The sequence below is a fragment of the Trematomus bernacchii genome, unplaced genomic scaffold (assembly GCF_902827165.1).
Source record: "Trematomus bernacchii unplaced genomic scaffold, fTreBer1.1, whole genome shotgun sequence".
Taxonomy (NCBI): domain Eukaryota; kingdom Metazoa; phylum Chordata; class Actinopteri; order Perciformes; family Nototheniidae; genus Trematomus; species Trematomus bernacchii.
In genome coordinates, this window is record NW_022987851.1 from 2,244,841 (window position 1) to 2,259,788 (window position 14,948).

At 41.8% G+C, this 14,948-nt stretch overlaps 2 protein-coding genes across 5 annotated transcripts in view; both read left to right on the forward strand.

The window, feature by feature from the left end:
* ulk2 (unc-51 like autophagy activating kinase 2) overlaps positions 1–12,916 on the forward strand; it is a 52,770-nt gene extending 39,854 nt beyond the window's left edge. The window contains exons 15-27 of the mRNA XM_034112927.1: positions 1,360–1,509; positions 4,035–4,180; positions 4,286–4,366; positions 5,477–5,754; positions 5,840–6,018; positions 6,697–6,806; positions 7,011–7,148; positions 7,247–7,488; positions 8,046–8,224; positions 8,345–8,463; positions 9,448–9,605; positions 9,717–9,852; positions 10,484–12,916. Coding sequence (XP_033968818.1) covers positions 1,360–1,509; positions 4,035–4,180; positions 4,286–4,366; positions 5,477–5,754; positions 5,840–6,018; positions 6,697–6,806; positions 7,011–7,148; positions 7,247–7,488; positions 8,046–8,224; positions 8,345–8,463; positions 9,448–9,605; positions 9,717–9,852; positions 10,484–10,548 — 1,981 coding nt within the window. The 3' untranslated portion in view covers positions 10,549–12,916. The remainder of the gene's footprint in view (positions 1–1,359; positions 1,510–4,034; positions 4,181–4,285; positions 4,367–5,476; positions 5,755–5,839; positions 6,019–6,696; positions 6,807–7,010; positions 7,149–7,246; positions 7,489–8,045; positions 8,225–8,344; positions 8,464–9,447; positions 9,606–9,716; positions 9,853–10,483) is intronic.
* A 776-nt stretch (positions 12,917–13,692) lies between these two features.
* The window catches only part of LOC117468703 (aldehyde dehydrogenase family 3 member A2-like), a 29,672-nt gene continuing 28,416 nt past the window's right edge, over positions 13,693–14,948 (forward strand). For all 4 annotated transcript variants that reach the window (XM_034112928.1, XM_034112929.1, XM_034112931.1 and 1 more), the window contains exons 1-2: positions 13,693–13,797; positions 14,360–14,521. In XM_034112928.1, the coding sequence (XP_033968819.1) occupies positions 14,360–14,521 (162 nt within the window). In that variant the 5' untranslated portion in view covers positions 13,693–13,797. The remainder of the gene's footprint in view (positions 13,798–14,359; positions 14,522–14,948) is intronic.

Consider the following 14,948-nt stretch of genomic DNA (forward strand, 5'->3'; position numbering starts at 1 on the left):
ATGTGTCAACAGCCTCGAGCAAAACCGTTCTCTTCTGTCTCTGTTCCCTTTTTTCTGTGCTCTGTTTTTGTTGCCGTTCTGTGTCATCCTCCAACCGTCCATGCAGCAGCTTTATTCCCTCCCTATGCTGTCCTGTAACACTTTTCTCCCTAGCAATAACTCTGTACTGCTTACATCAATTAGTTAAACATTGACACGGGAAAAACACATTTTATCTTCATGACCTTGCAATTTAGTAACACACTCACAAAGACTTACTAAATCAAAGCCTTGTTTATCGTCTGTGCCTTGTGGGTACTAAATTGATTTGAGTTGAGGAAGAAGAGACATTTGACAAGAGTGTGCGCTTCGGAGATGGAATAAATCGCAAGGTGCCTGGAAAAAGTGTTATAAATGAAATGAATAAAGAGAGAGATGATGTAAGCAAATGGGGACGAATGATGAAGAAGAAAGGCTGGATTGGTTTGATCCCATCCCCCTCTCTGAGGCTGCTCGGCAGAAAGCAGAGAGGCAACTGACTTCAGATGCAGTCTCTCTCCTCTTGCCACTCTTAAAAGCAGCGGTTCAGTGACCTACAAATTCTCTTTATCTCTCCCTTTTAACAAGGACTGCGCACTACAGTCCTCTCCATATTAAGCCCTGTCGGGGTAGTAAAGCTTTTAGGTACCTGAATACAAAATAGAAAGCCTCCTTCATGGGTTACTGTATCAAATGTTTGTATCTCAGAATAAATACAATCCAACAGAGTCTCTGGTTCTTTGTCTGGACTAGTCTCTGCCTCACGTGTCCTCCTGCTCACCCTCTCGTAGACCCTCCCAGTCTCCACATCATTACATAATACTTGTTTCCAACTGGTGTCGCACTCTTTAGCGGCCCATTTCCCCCTACTCCTCCTCTTTCTTTTTGCATTCTGTATGCTCAAGAACATTTAGTCTCCCCTGGAATAACAAAAGAATGCAAATGAGCTGTGGCTTTTCGCACCCCCCCAGCTGTGTCTGTGCTTATATCAGAGAACCGGCCTTACACGTGCCCTGCCTCTAGCCACGCCCCCAGCAGCAAGAGCTCGAAGCTGATTGGGGCTGCCCTTTCTGTTTACATGGAAGCCTGGCCCCCTTTCTTTTTATTTTTTTTCACCAGATGATCCGCCAGGCTAAACTTAAGTTCCTCAACCTGACTCCACTCTGAAGTAAACATGAAGCAGTAGAAAGAACATTTTAGAGTTGTCCTGCTTTATAAACCTTTGGATATTTAACTTATTATGGGTGTTGACCCCCCTGAAGATGTCCTGGAGTTATGGAAGCAGCAGCAGCATCGAGCAGACTGGCTAACTGCCCCCTTCTCCACGTTCTTCCCCAACAGGCAGCCGCAACCAACCCCTGGACAGACCCCCATGGTGTCCCCACGGGCTGAGACCACCCCCATCCCTGTTCCCACGCAGATCCGGAACTACCAGCGCATCAAGCAAAACCTCTCCAGCAGCCCGACCACCACGCTGTACAGCTCCCCCAGGTAAGAGCCTCCTCTGCTGGGTGTGAGGAAGTGTTTGTTACCTGAAATCAGCCTGTAACTAATGTTTTACTCAGTTGATGCAAACCCAGGCTGTTGTTTCATCAGCTGTTAGCTTTCACTGACATGACCTCATAACTCCACTCTGTGGCATCCCGACCTGTTGCTGGGAGGGTTTGTTGGCGGATTTATGTGGAAACAAAGCAGAGGGGAGTGCAGAGGAAGATTAGTCTTGTTGTTCCTGAAAGGGAGAACACTGGGGGTACTTAAGACGTTAATCACCTGTTTTGTGTTGCTCGTGTGTTGCTAAGGTGCAGCAGTTTAAAGGTTTGTTTGCATTGTCATTTGCTGACACGGTATTGGGAAAGTATGAAGTGGGGTTATTTGCATTGAGCTCCTAAAATGAGCTCTTAAAATGTTAACATTTAGAGCGAGGTTACTAATACCTTTTGGCCTTTCTGAACCTGCAGTTTCTTTCATTTCTAACATGTCATGTTAACTTAATATATGTTTCTGTTTATGGGACTATTTTAAGGTGCCCTGTAGAATCTTTGACCACTTTGAACGCTAAGGAACAATGTTTTGTTATTTTTGTTGGCTATTTCGAATCACTTCTCATTAACTAGTGGGTCCCCATTTCTTTCTTTGTCTTGCACAATCATACAAGGTTGACATAAAACATTGCAATGTCCCAACAAAGGGAAGACCACTATCTTTCAGACATGGTTGTAAACAATGCATGTAACATATTTGAAATGGCCTTTAGTTTTGGATGCGAAAAGAAGGTTTTTACCATACTTTTATTACACCTTGGGGAAACTTTCTTTGTGTTCTTGCCACTTTTGTTTGTTTACCAAAAATCTGAACCTTACGCAGTTGTTCTCTCTGCATATGATTAGCTATTTACCAAATATTTTGTATGCATATTGTGTATTTGAATATTTACATGAGCTCCCTACAAAAAATATTGCTCCAATGCAATTTTCTGCAAAAGACAATATCTGTATTGAGGTCTTGTTCGGTGCTTGCAACAGTAGTGTCTCAACAGCTACACAAGTATTTACAAGCTGGCAAAACTGGCTGCAATTAAAGAGAGAAGCCAATAATTGTAGTTAAGTATTTCTTACCTAACTGTTTGGATTCCTCTAGCGTTCATCTAAACCAGGGGTAGCCAACACGGTGCCCGCGGGCACTTAGTCGCCCTCAGGGGCAACGTGAGTCGCCCGCAGGGCATGTTCTAAAAATAGCTCGCCAAGCAAATCCAAAATGTAAAAAATACACAAAACAAAAAAGGAAATGTAATTAAAAGAATCTATGCATAAACAAAACCTAAATCATAGCGAACTCTATCTACTTACTACAACTTTAACACCCCTCCTCCCCCCACCCCCACAATGAATATCGACCAATCACGTTCTTGCTTGATTTGCGGGACCAGCGTTGCAGTCGGGAAGAAAAGCAATGTGGAGCGGCAGCTCACCGCTTCATAAGGAGTTTAACCTTTCCTTCTGGCAGATTCTACACAACACATCAGCCTAGTCATGCCAGCCTATACAGCACATGAGGGCCAGAGTTTTACTGTGTGTGTGTTGCAACTTGCATATATATTTATTGCACTTGACGCACACACACGCATGGCGTAATTTCCACTGGGGACAGGGGGGAAATGTCCCCCCCACTTTTCGAAATCCCGTTTGTGTCCCCCACTTTACAAATATGTTTATTTTTAACGCAAGCCGTCATCGCCACGGAGGAGCACACAGCCTCTGTGAGCGAGCGAGACAGAGGAAGAGAGAGAGAGAGAGCTAGAGAGAGCACACCTTTATCTATTTAATATAGCCTAGTTGTAAAAAATAAAGTAAGAAATCATTCCAATGTGTGCTATAGGACAGTAAAAAAAAAAAACAGTTTGAAAGGGGAGTGATTAGTAAAATAAGCATAAATAAAAAGAAAGAATGCTAACTAGGTAACGTAAGATAAGAATAATCAAGTTTAAATGATTTGTTATTGGTTGTGATCATATTCTAAAGATGTTTGGATTATTGAAAAGTATACAGTTCCCTTTCATCTGAGTGTTGAGAGCTGTATACATCAATTCATGTTGTGCTCAAAGTGCACCAGATTGATGCATTTAACTTCAACATTTAAACATCTTTAAACATCTTCCCGGGGGTGCATGCCCCCGGACCCGCCTAGAGGATGTGAGGTCCACCTCCAAATAAAGCAGGTTCAAATAATGAAATTGCATACATGTTCTTTTAGTAAACACTGAAAACGGGTCCCACAGACCCAAACAGCACACAAAGGTTAAAGGGAAGCATATCATAATGTTAAAATGTGCTAATTATATAAAAGAGGAGTAAAAGTAGCCCCCGACTTGTTTTATTTTTTGAAAGTAGCTCTCATCCTAAAAAAGGTTGGCGACCCCTGATCTAGACTGATCATGTACTCATAGGTCTGAAAACTGAATTAATGTTGCACCTTTAAAAGTCTGCATACATACTTAATGTTTTTTGTGTTTGATTTAGGTCCGGCACAGTGAGGCGCTCTAACACTAGTCCTATGGGGTTTCCCAAGGTGGCCTCGGGGTCCCCCAGCTCGGCGGACGTCCCTCAGACCGTCAGCAGGCGTCTCTCCACCGGCAGCTCCCGGCCCTACTCTCCCTCACCTCTGGGTAAGGACACGTCTGGATATGTCTCAACTTTTTAATAACACCTTCCAGACATGTGTTGGACGTGTCCAGAAGCTCCCAGTGAAAATGATGTGTTTGTGTTCGCAGTGGGCACCATCCCCGAGCAGCTGGGCCACTGCTGCTGTCACATGCAGAGCCACGAGCCCCGCAGCCGCAGCTCCTCAGGAGGTCAGTTCACAGGCAACACTACAGCCTGGTCACCTGCTTCACCCACATCCACATTAAACCCAACTGTGTGTCTAAGCATTTACATGGGATGTGGGTTGCTGAAACAGCAAATGGTAATCAGATCAAATAAAAACGTAAAATGGATCTTATCAAATGCAAGGTAAAGCAAAACAACAATTTCTCTGGTAAGGACATCCAGGACATAGTTAAACCATACACTCCAGCATCTGCCCTTCGCTCTGCATTGGCTAATCGGCTAGCTAGCAACCTCCCGTTTAAATATCAGAACAATAGAAGGTATACACATCTTCATTTGCAGGCTAAGAAAATACGTTCTTCTCTATGTAGCAATGATTAGGCTGATTGAAAGCTAATGTACTTACAGAATAATGGCTTTTTTAGAATTTGTAAAGCTGAATGCACTTATTGTAAGTTTCTTTGGAAAAATTGTCGGCTAAATGTATTGTAATAATGTAATATAAAATGAACCATATAGATCCAATGATACAAATTATAGGTAACAGTTCAATGATATAAGGCCACACAGTATAATATGATATGCATTGGCATTCAAAAAGGTAGTAACGACCTTAACTGCAGTTGTTGCCTTGTTATCTCATGTGTGTCATAACTTTATAATTCCTTGGGTTAAAATAGGTCAAGGTCTTTTTAAAAGTCATGATATAAAAACACTACAGATTTCACGTCTTGGAACTCCTTCACTGTTTGTGTCAGGACCTTTGCTGTCATGGTGACCGCTTTATTATGAGGAAAGTGTACTGTCTGATATAAAGCCAGACTTTGGCCCCTATTTTTAAAAGACATACAGTAAAAACAAGCAGATTTAAATACCAACACAGAGTGTCCTTGGACAGTCTCAGGACTGTTGTTCTTTGACTGGTGTGACGCACAGCGCTCATTCAAAGTGTCACCAGTAGCATCACTCCCCGCTGTTTTTCTTTTACTCAGAGCTGAGGGACAAATGATTTAGTTATGACTCCCTAATGTCACATTTTCTGTGATCAGTTGAAATCAGATCTATACAGGTTTTTTAATACACTACGCTTAATGGTCCATTTACTTAAACTGACCTCTAATCCACTTCTGCAGGTTCCCCCGTCCCGTCCTCTCAGCTTCTGGGGGCCCGGCTCCAGAGTGCCCCCACCCTGACCGAGGTCTACCAGACCAGGCAGAAGCTCCACAAGCAGTTATCAGACCCGGTTCAGCCTTCCTCCTCCGCCTCCTCTTCCTCCTGCAGTCATTCCCCTCAGTTCGGCCGCCCGGCCAACCTGGGCTCCTCCCCCACAAAGCTCCTGGGCACCTCCCCCCGCACGTCCGACTGGCTGCAGAAGTCCCCGCTGCCCACCATCATCGGCTCTCCCACTAAAGTGAGTACAGATTTGAAGTGATTGAAAGATCAGCACCAAATACATTCCGTTTTTTAAGTTTCCCTGTTTATTTTGTACCTTTCAGACCATATCGGCCCCGTTCAAGATTCCCAAAACGCAAGCGTCCTGTAATCTGATGGCGCTGGCGGACAGCCCCGTGCCCACCAAGACGTTGGCAGATGCTCGGGAAATGTGTGCCCACCACTGCAACCCGTACCTCTCCGGACGCCCCGCGGCCCCCGAGGCCAGCAGGACCTTTGGCAGGTAGGACTCCTGGACCGTTTCCTTCACTACCCTGTTTCCTTCACTACCCCATGCCATCTTTCCAACGTCCATTGATCATTATCGTTTATTGTTGATATGGATGTTCCTTTGCTATTCTTTGCTATCAGTAGTATCGTACCACCAAGGCACCTTCACAGTTTTGTACCAGATTCATTGCTTGGCAGGCAAAACATACTTCTGTTTCTAACATTGAATGCCTCTAAATTGTTGTATTTGCATAAAAAAAATTAAGACATTCATATTTAAGATTCAACGGTTTTATTGTTTTATTCAAAATCGCTACAGTGTAATTGTTGGCAATAAAAAGCTCAGGCTCCACCGAAAGTGCAACATCCAAAATAACCAAAAACTAAAATAGTAAGTAAAATGTAGGAATAAGTAAACTACGTACCTTTTAAACAGAATATGATCAAAACAAATAAATATATATACTGTACAGTTGAATACAATACTGTGTATGTAATAATATGTAAATATGTGGGCTGCAAACAGATAAAAGTGCTAGAAGAAGATGTGTAGAGGACAAATGTGCTATTTTAAATAAATAAATGAGTCTTTTGCATGTTTTTGGAGGAAAGGGCACTTGTGTGGTGCCGTGTGACGTCACTTTTTCGTCTGTTTCACATTGTGCTGATGTTGTTTGTGTTTTCTCTGCAGGTCCGTTAGTACAGGTCGTCTGTCTGAGCAGCAAATCAGAATGACTCTGGGGGGACAGGCCTATCAGGGCAGCAATGACAGCCTGAACACAGAGCGACCCATGGACACAGGTATGAGAACACTGCTGTCTGCACATGGCCAATATAGGGGGTTATGAATGTCTTGTTAGTCTGTATTTTTCCATATAAAAGTATATCAAGTTATATTTAAACATGCCAGAATGATAACTTACCTGATACTTAATGCTTCCTTATACAGAGTCTCATTTTTTACAGTGTATGATATAGTATTAAACCCATTTCCTCTTCCTAAAGCCCCTGCAGGTCCCAGTGGGCTGGTTCAGGGTATGTCAGCGAGCCCCCGTACCGTCCTCTTCACCGTGGGTTCACCGCCCAACAGCAGCACTCCGCCCACCTGCAGCCACATGGGCACACGACCCCGCACCACCTCAGGTGAGCACCCTGACCCTGAGCAAATAGGCCATTCCCTACAACAACATGTTTTTAGTTTTTAGTTAGTATTGATCTATGACCCCCCCCTCTCCCGTCAGTGGGCTCCAACAGTTCTGGCGGCTCCCTGTGCTCCACCAGCGGTCGGGTCTATGTGGGGTCTCCCCCCGGCATGGCCGTGGGCTGCTCTCCTCCAGGGGGTTTCGGGGTGAGTCAGGTTGCTCACGGGAGTGATGGGGCACCCAGCAGCCTGCGCTACGTTCCCTATGGGACCTCCCCCCCCAGCTTGGAAGGGTTCATCACATTCGAAGCCCCTGAGCTGCCCGAGGAGACTCTGATGGAGGTGAGGAAGTCAAGTGTTTGGAGTCTTTTAATCATCACTTAACAGGATACTTAACCAATCATACCGTTTCCGCTGCCCAGTAAGGACCTGCTCGACTTGATTCACTTTTGGTACCAGGTCCTTTATCTTGATTTTCTTTTTCCACTCTATATAGCAGCCTATATTCGGCCGAGTTTCCCCCAGTATAAATAAAGTATTCTGATTCTGTAAAGACATCGTTTTCATCACCGAACAGAGGAATGTCTGTACTTTGTCAATTGTTCGACCTAGTGTACAAAGTGCACAGCGTATTACACAGGATGCCATTTAATTGAAATAAGGGTCCAGTGTTAAAAAATAATGTGATCCTTATTGACGTCAGTTTGGCTAATTTGGTATGACAGGTCAGTGCAGGACCTTCTGTGAAACGCCGTGACAATTCCAAAATAAATTTAAAAAAAGAGTCAAGTTGAGTAGAGTTGGCAGTAGAAATGAGGCCTAGGACAGCTTCATGACTCACTGGTACAGTCTTTTAATTGAGTCTTTCCTGTTTGACATTTACTCTTTGTCTGGTCCAGCGAGAGCACACAGACACGCTGATGTACCTCCGCATGATGCTCTCCTTCACGGACTGCGTCCTGGAGATGGCAGCGGTGCGAGCTGGAGGGACGGAGCTCGGCGTGTCGTCCGCCTCGCTCTACCCCCCCCAGGACAGCGTGGTGGTAGACCAGATCAGCCAGCTCAGCAAAGAGTGGGGGTAAGGAATGCCTAAAGTGTGGTCTGACAGGATCTCAGATAATGACTAATATCATGCAGTCTGAGGAGGAGGAGGTGTGCTGCAGTGTTTGATTGACTGTGCTTGTGCTGCCCCCCTCAGGCAGGTGGAGCAGTTGGTGCTCTACATGAAGGCGGCTCAGCTCCTGGCTTCCTCTCTGCATCTGGCCAAGGCACAGATCAAATCAGCCAAGCTCAATCCTTCCAGTGCCGTCAAACAGGGTAAGGAAATGTCATCCAATTAGAAAAGAGGCAAAATCTGCTGTTCACCCTTTTCATCAGAGGGAGTTGTTTAAATGTTACCTTTGTCTATTTAATTATTACTGTTGTTGTAACTTAACATCCGTTGCTGTCTAGATAGTGATGAGTGAGGCAATACAAACACAATATTTGTATAGTAATCCTTTTAGAGATATTTAATTCCTTCAAGCATGGCCCTTTCGTACAAGTGAGCACCCTAGACCAGGGGTGTCAAACTCAATTTCATCACGGGCCACATCAGCATTATGGTTGCACTCAAAGGGCCGGTTGTAACTTTAAAACTATATCATTAATTAATATAACTTCATAATTAACTACGTCTGAAAGCAGAAGTCTAGAGCAAATAATTGCAAGTCTCTTCAGTAAGAATGTCACAATATGATTTTAAAAGAAAAGCCACATTCTGGAAAAACATTGATTGTGACATTTTGAAAAAGAGAAGTGACATTTTGAAAAAAAAATCTATTTATGAGAAAAAGGCTAATTCTAAGAGAAAAGGCATATTTGGACAAAAAAAAGTCAAATTCTGAGAAAAAGTCAAATTTGAGATGCATTGTGGGCAACGTGCTTCTGTAAAGTAGCATGTAACCGTATAATAAACATATTATATTCTTTGTAAGCTCTTGTGGGGCCACATAAAATGAAGTCGCGGGCCGGATTTGGCCCCCGGGCCTTGAGTTTGACACCCCTGCCCTAGACAGTAACATTTAGCTTTTTAAAGAGTTTCAAGAGAGCAACAATAAAACATACACATCCCAGTTACTCGCTATAAAACAGTAAAACACAAGACATATAAACTCTTTTCCCAAGGACCCTTATTTTGAGTGGGATAAATCACTTCAGCCTAAACCTTAAAACATCTGTTTATCAAGGATTACAATACTTTCCAACATTTATATTACATGTGTAATGCCTACACTAAACATGTCTCTTTTTATCTCTCAGTGGTGAAGAGTCTGAACGAGCGTTACAAAAGCTGCATCTCCCTCTGCCGGCGGCTGACAGACAAACTCAACCACTTCTTCTCCGACAAGCAGCGCTTTATGGACGAGATCAACAGCGTCACAGCGGAGAAGCTCATCTACAATAATGCCGTGGAGATGGTGAATGCCAGATATACAACGCGAAAGCATAAATATCTTAAAAAGACATGTTGATTCTTGTCAGTTTAATTGATACAATAATGTGATGCTGTGTGTGTGTGTGTGTGTCAGGTTCAGTCTGCGGCTCTGGATGAGATGTTCAAGCAGACCGAAGATATCGCCTACCGCTACAGCAAGGCCGCCATGCTGCTGGACGGCCTGTCCAAGATCCTGCAGGACCCCACCGACGTTGAGAACGTGGTCAAGTGTGAGTAAAATCTCTGGGACATAGATACACACATTCCTACACATGGGCCTCGAGCAGAAATCAATGGTATGAACAGACTGGGTTTAAGTGGCATCTATTGCTGGCGTCACATGATTAGCTTTAGAACGGTTATGATCTAACTTTGCCATCGTTATCTTATGGAGAGCGGTGGAAACTGTCGCCAAGCTAACATTTTAATGTTATTTTTACTTTGACATTTATGGTTGCTGACCTTATTACATGCAGCCAATGAGATAGCAGCTGTACAAAGCAACCTAAGCTAGCAGGGAGCTAGCCATAGAAAATGAAACTTAATTAGCGTTTTTTGATGAAAAAGTTCTGTTCACAGTAAACAAAGAGCCACTCACTCAGGCAGATTTGGAATTCATTTTGAAAATGTGTCACATAACTTTTCTATTGATAACAAACAAATTCTACAGCAAATCTACAAATCATGTACAGATCTGACTCTTTTTAACGTGGGAAAAAGCTTGTTTTGACTTAAAAATGTGCGGTTCTCACAAAAAAGATTGAATGAAGGTGCAGTTGAAATATATTTTCTTATTTTCACTTCTTGAAATGTTTGCGTTAACAACTGTAATTTAATTGATTGTTTGTATTTTCCCTGCAGACAAGGCCAGTGTGGACCGCAGGATCTCAGCCCTCTGCTACTGCACTGTTACACTATACGAGTAGCCACACACACACACACACACACACACACACACACACACACACACACACACAGGGACCACGTCCTAAGACCCTGATCCTCCTGTAGCAGTTCAAGCACTTTTCATTTGACAGTTTCATCTGTATTTATCATCCCACTGGCTGCATCATGGACTGAGCTGTGACCAGCGACTGATGCACAAAACAACCAAAGATGATCCAGAAACTAAAGACTGAAACTGGATGTGGACACAATGCATGCACCTCCATGTGCATTTTTCTTCCTACGCCATGATGGTGAAAAATCCATCTGATCAACATAAATATATATAAAAAACATATTTCCATCTTTCAGGATATCATTGTTTTTTACCAGAAGAAGAAGAGGATGGACAGGACTATGAAACGGCCTCAAGAGACTCCCCATGGAGCAGTTTAAAAAAAGAAACCTGCTTACTATGTGATATCAGTTGTTATTTACTCTGTGTTATTGTTCTTATTTATTGGTTCAGAAGAACATGGAGTCTCCTGCCTATTTTTAAATAACCTCAAGTATTGGAGCGGAAGGAAATTAAGCAGATGGCTGATCACTGTAACAAATCCAACGATTTTTACGTGAAACACAAACTGTTTTAACAGAAAACGACAGCCGTGTGAGCAAAGGAACCTGTAAATTTGATATGTTTTTAGCTCAAGCACTTTACTGTGGAGAGGTGTGTCAGTATAAAATCTGAAGGTATACATGTGAAGGCAGGGGAACGATCACTCCCGCTCCCACCCCTCAATACTTACTGATTAACTGAATGCATACATTTCCCATAAGGCAGAGCAACCAGGGAAACGGTTATCTTAGACGAGACAAATTGCCTAGAGCTCTTCTTTTAAGATCAAATAAATGTTGTCTTGATGGCCGATTGAAATTATTTTTAGCCATGGAAAGACAATTTAAGTCTTTACCATTAAAGTGCAGTTGGTGATACGATTATTCACACAAAATTACATAGCAGGGGAATTTTGATTGGCTTGTATCAACCGGATGTTCATTTTCCACTCGCAACAAGAAAACATCTAAAAACTATTGACATGTATTTCCCTCGTTACCCCGTTTTGTAGGAATGTAAAGGAGTTCAAAATATATATATATATAAACATGACGACTTAATACGTTTAATTTTACTAAAGGAATACAGCTTTTATGTTCCGTCAGTATCTGTAGCTAGATTTTTTTTTATTAAACAAAACTTGATGTTTGCAATCTTGTAAATATTTGTATGTGGTGCATGTGATGATTCCTTTCCCCTCTTTTCGGGAGGGGGTGTGTGTGTTTATGGGGTGTCGGTGACGCTGTCAGATGGCCTGCCTGTCAGTCAAAGAGCACAAATCTTTATATGTACATAGCTGAATTTGATACATTTTATTCATGTCTGCCAAGGGTTTTTTTTTTAATAAGAGAAACCTTTTTTTGGCACAACAGGGGTGTGCCAAAGAATAAACTCTAACTCGTGGCAGCTCTTTCCGGAGAACTCTTTCTATCAGGACTGTTTGTTGTTCAGATCAAGACACATATTTGCTTAGTGGGAAAGTTTCTGAAATAGATACTAATTTCCCAACATTGTACTTGATTTGTCACAATCTGCACTGCCTAGCATCCGCTCTGTCCCTTTGCCTCCCCTCATCTGCTGTGCTCCTAAAAGTGTATGTACTGTAAGTATGTATGAGTCAGTGTATATAGACACACTTGCCAGGTGTGCATTAAGGCCAGTAGTAAACAGTTAGTGATGGAAAAGGAGGTGCCTTCTTCATCTGAAAGCAGACCAAGGCCTACTCCTCTGTACAGGTGTGAATACATTATTTTTCTGTGTACAAATGTGTATAGATGCATTCACAGGCACCTTAGGCCTGTTTCTCTCATGTACTGTTTATTTTAATTTTTTAAAAGACATATCTGGGTTTCCTTCGTTCTCGTCATGAGCACTCTGAACCACACAAAGCCTTTTACTGCACACAGAGTGAAGAGGGACAACAAAGGCTGACGGAAACCCGCCCGAATCTTCGCTCTGTACCATTTTTGTCCATGGACTGTAACTGAAATTGGACTGTTTTAAGATGAAGCATGGGTGCTGAGGCTGCATTTGTACCCCGTTAGAACCTCTAGAATCTTCAATGTACTGTATGTACCCCGTTGTTTCGCGCCTCTCCAGCTTGATCTGAATGCATTTCGAAGAAACCTGCCGTCAGTCATGACCCTGAAAATGCAACTCTTTCCAAGCACCCATTTTTTTTCAGAGAAATGTTAATGTTACACTCGTGTCCCTCACTGAGGGCTGTCCGTCTTTGTTCTTTATAGAACCCAAATACAGTCTTTGTTATTAAAAAGAGAATCAATTAAAAAGTGTTGCTGTGTTTAATTTTTTCGAGCTTGGCTATTTTGATGAAATGTTAAAAAGGTTTATATATGGAGATAATGATAATAAATAAATGATTACGATTAATATAAAAAAAACAAGTAACCTTTTTGTCCTTTTAACAATTAAAGTAAATCTCATTCATCAACCCCTTTTCCAGAATTGCATTAGCTTTCAATATTTCCACAAACCATTTATTTTTGTAACCTTTTCAAATAATTAGCATACATTAGAGAACATTAGCAAACGTTATGGAATAACAAAGTCATAATTAGGTACTCATTACCCATGTGTCTTGTTATAATCTACGTTTAGTATTTTTTGCCGCTGTCCAGTCTGTTTTCCATGAAATGTCCCAATCTACCACATATCTTCCTTCATATGTATAACATATAAGGTTAATCAACAGTGTCATAGACTGCATTTATAAGTATATCAAGTATGGATAACACTGTACACCATTATCTGTATCTGTTCAACTCACATTGTCTGTGTTCCTATCCAGTGCCTTTATTAAGAAGCTAACAAATATTTAGGATACTTTTTGCAAAACAGGATAATTTCTTTAAATGTAAGTTATGATAAGTAGATAGTTAGTCAAAATTGTGAGAGAGTAAGTCATAATAATGACCTACAGGATTTTCAAAAAATCCTTAGTTGCTGAAATAGGCCTGTTAACTTCCTGCTGTTGTTGTTATTGTGATGTAGGCCGGTCAGCTGGTTGTATCTTGAAGCTGATTGGTTATTTCCTTGATGGACACACCTTCAAACCAATTGCTGACGCCGTCTGGCTGAAGCTAACGACAAACGCACGACCTCATAACTTTGTAACTAGTAGGCTAATATCGTCAACAATTAATACTAAAAGGTAAGGTGTCGCTTACATAGCTATTAAAAGCTTATTTATGTTCGTTTATTTTCTATGGAGTGCGTTAACTATTTAACAATATTTTTGCAATGCTATGCTGTTAGCTAAAAAGCTAAGCCAGTCTGGCATTTACAGCAAAGTGACTGGTTAATCTAGTATAGCGAGTATTATTAGTGTTTGCTTTATAGTGCAATGATAGCTCCAACAAAGGTAGGGCTGCACAAAGTAATGCACACTCATTTAAGTATTAAAGTTATTATTATGCGTAGCCTATTACAGCTAGCTTGTATGAGCTATGATCATACATTAATTGTCAGGGTTTTATTGTTTATCAGCAAAGGAAATGTACATAATGCACTTGTATAGCAAATAAATGTCATGCTATTACTTTTTGCGACATAACATTAGCCATTGAAACATCAATTGGTCATCTTTTGGTAGAATTAGCTTTCGGCTTTCTTAACTGTCAAAATGTCTTTATCAACCTGGAAGTTAAAGTTGGCTTCAATGGAATTTAATGCATAGGGTGAGGGCCTCATACTGTTTATATTCTTTATTAAAGATGTCCCGGGAACAGCTGGCTGTACAGCGGGCCAGGAAGTCCTTCCAGACAGGGAAGAGCAAGCCTCTGGAGTACAGGATCCACCAGCTGAAGAGCCTGCTCCGCTTCATCACAGAGAGACGCAGGGACATAGCAGATGCTGTCAAAAAGGACCTCGGCAAGGTGGATAAGTCACACTGTATACACAGAGATCAGTTTTAAGCTTTCAAGCTTGTGTCTAAATACTGGCAGCTCACTGGACAGCAGGATGCATTATCCAAGATCGTTCAAACATTCAATGCAAAGATACATTTCAGTCTCTATTGAACAGCAGATTCATTTTCAATTGATTTTATTCACAAACATTTAAATATTCAAGTGACATCATACGTCATGGTGAGGATTTGTGAAATGGGACACCCCGTTGAGCTACTCGAAGATTAGGGGACCAGACCCTAAACAGAAAATATTTACAATATATATCACTTACACATCAAATTGAGCAATTGTATGTAATATACACAAACATTACAAGCTAAAGAGCACATAACACTAACCAAATTAAATCAATTTGTCGTGTAATCAACACTTGTAATTACTGCCATGTAGC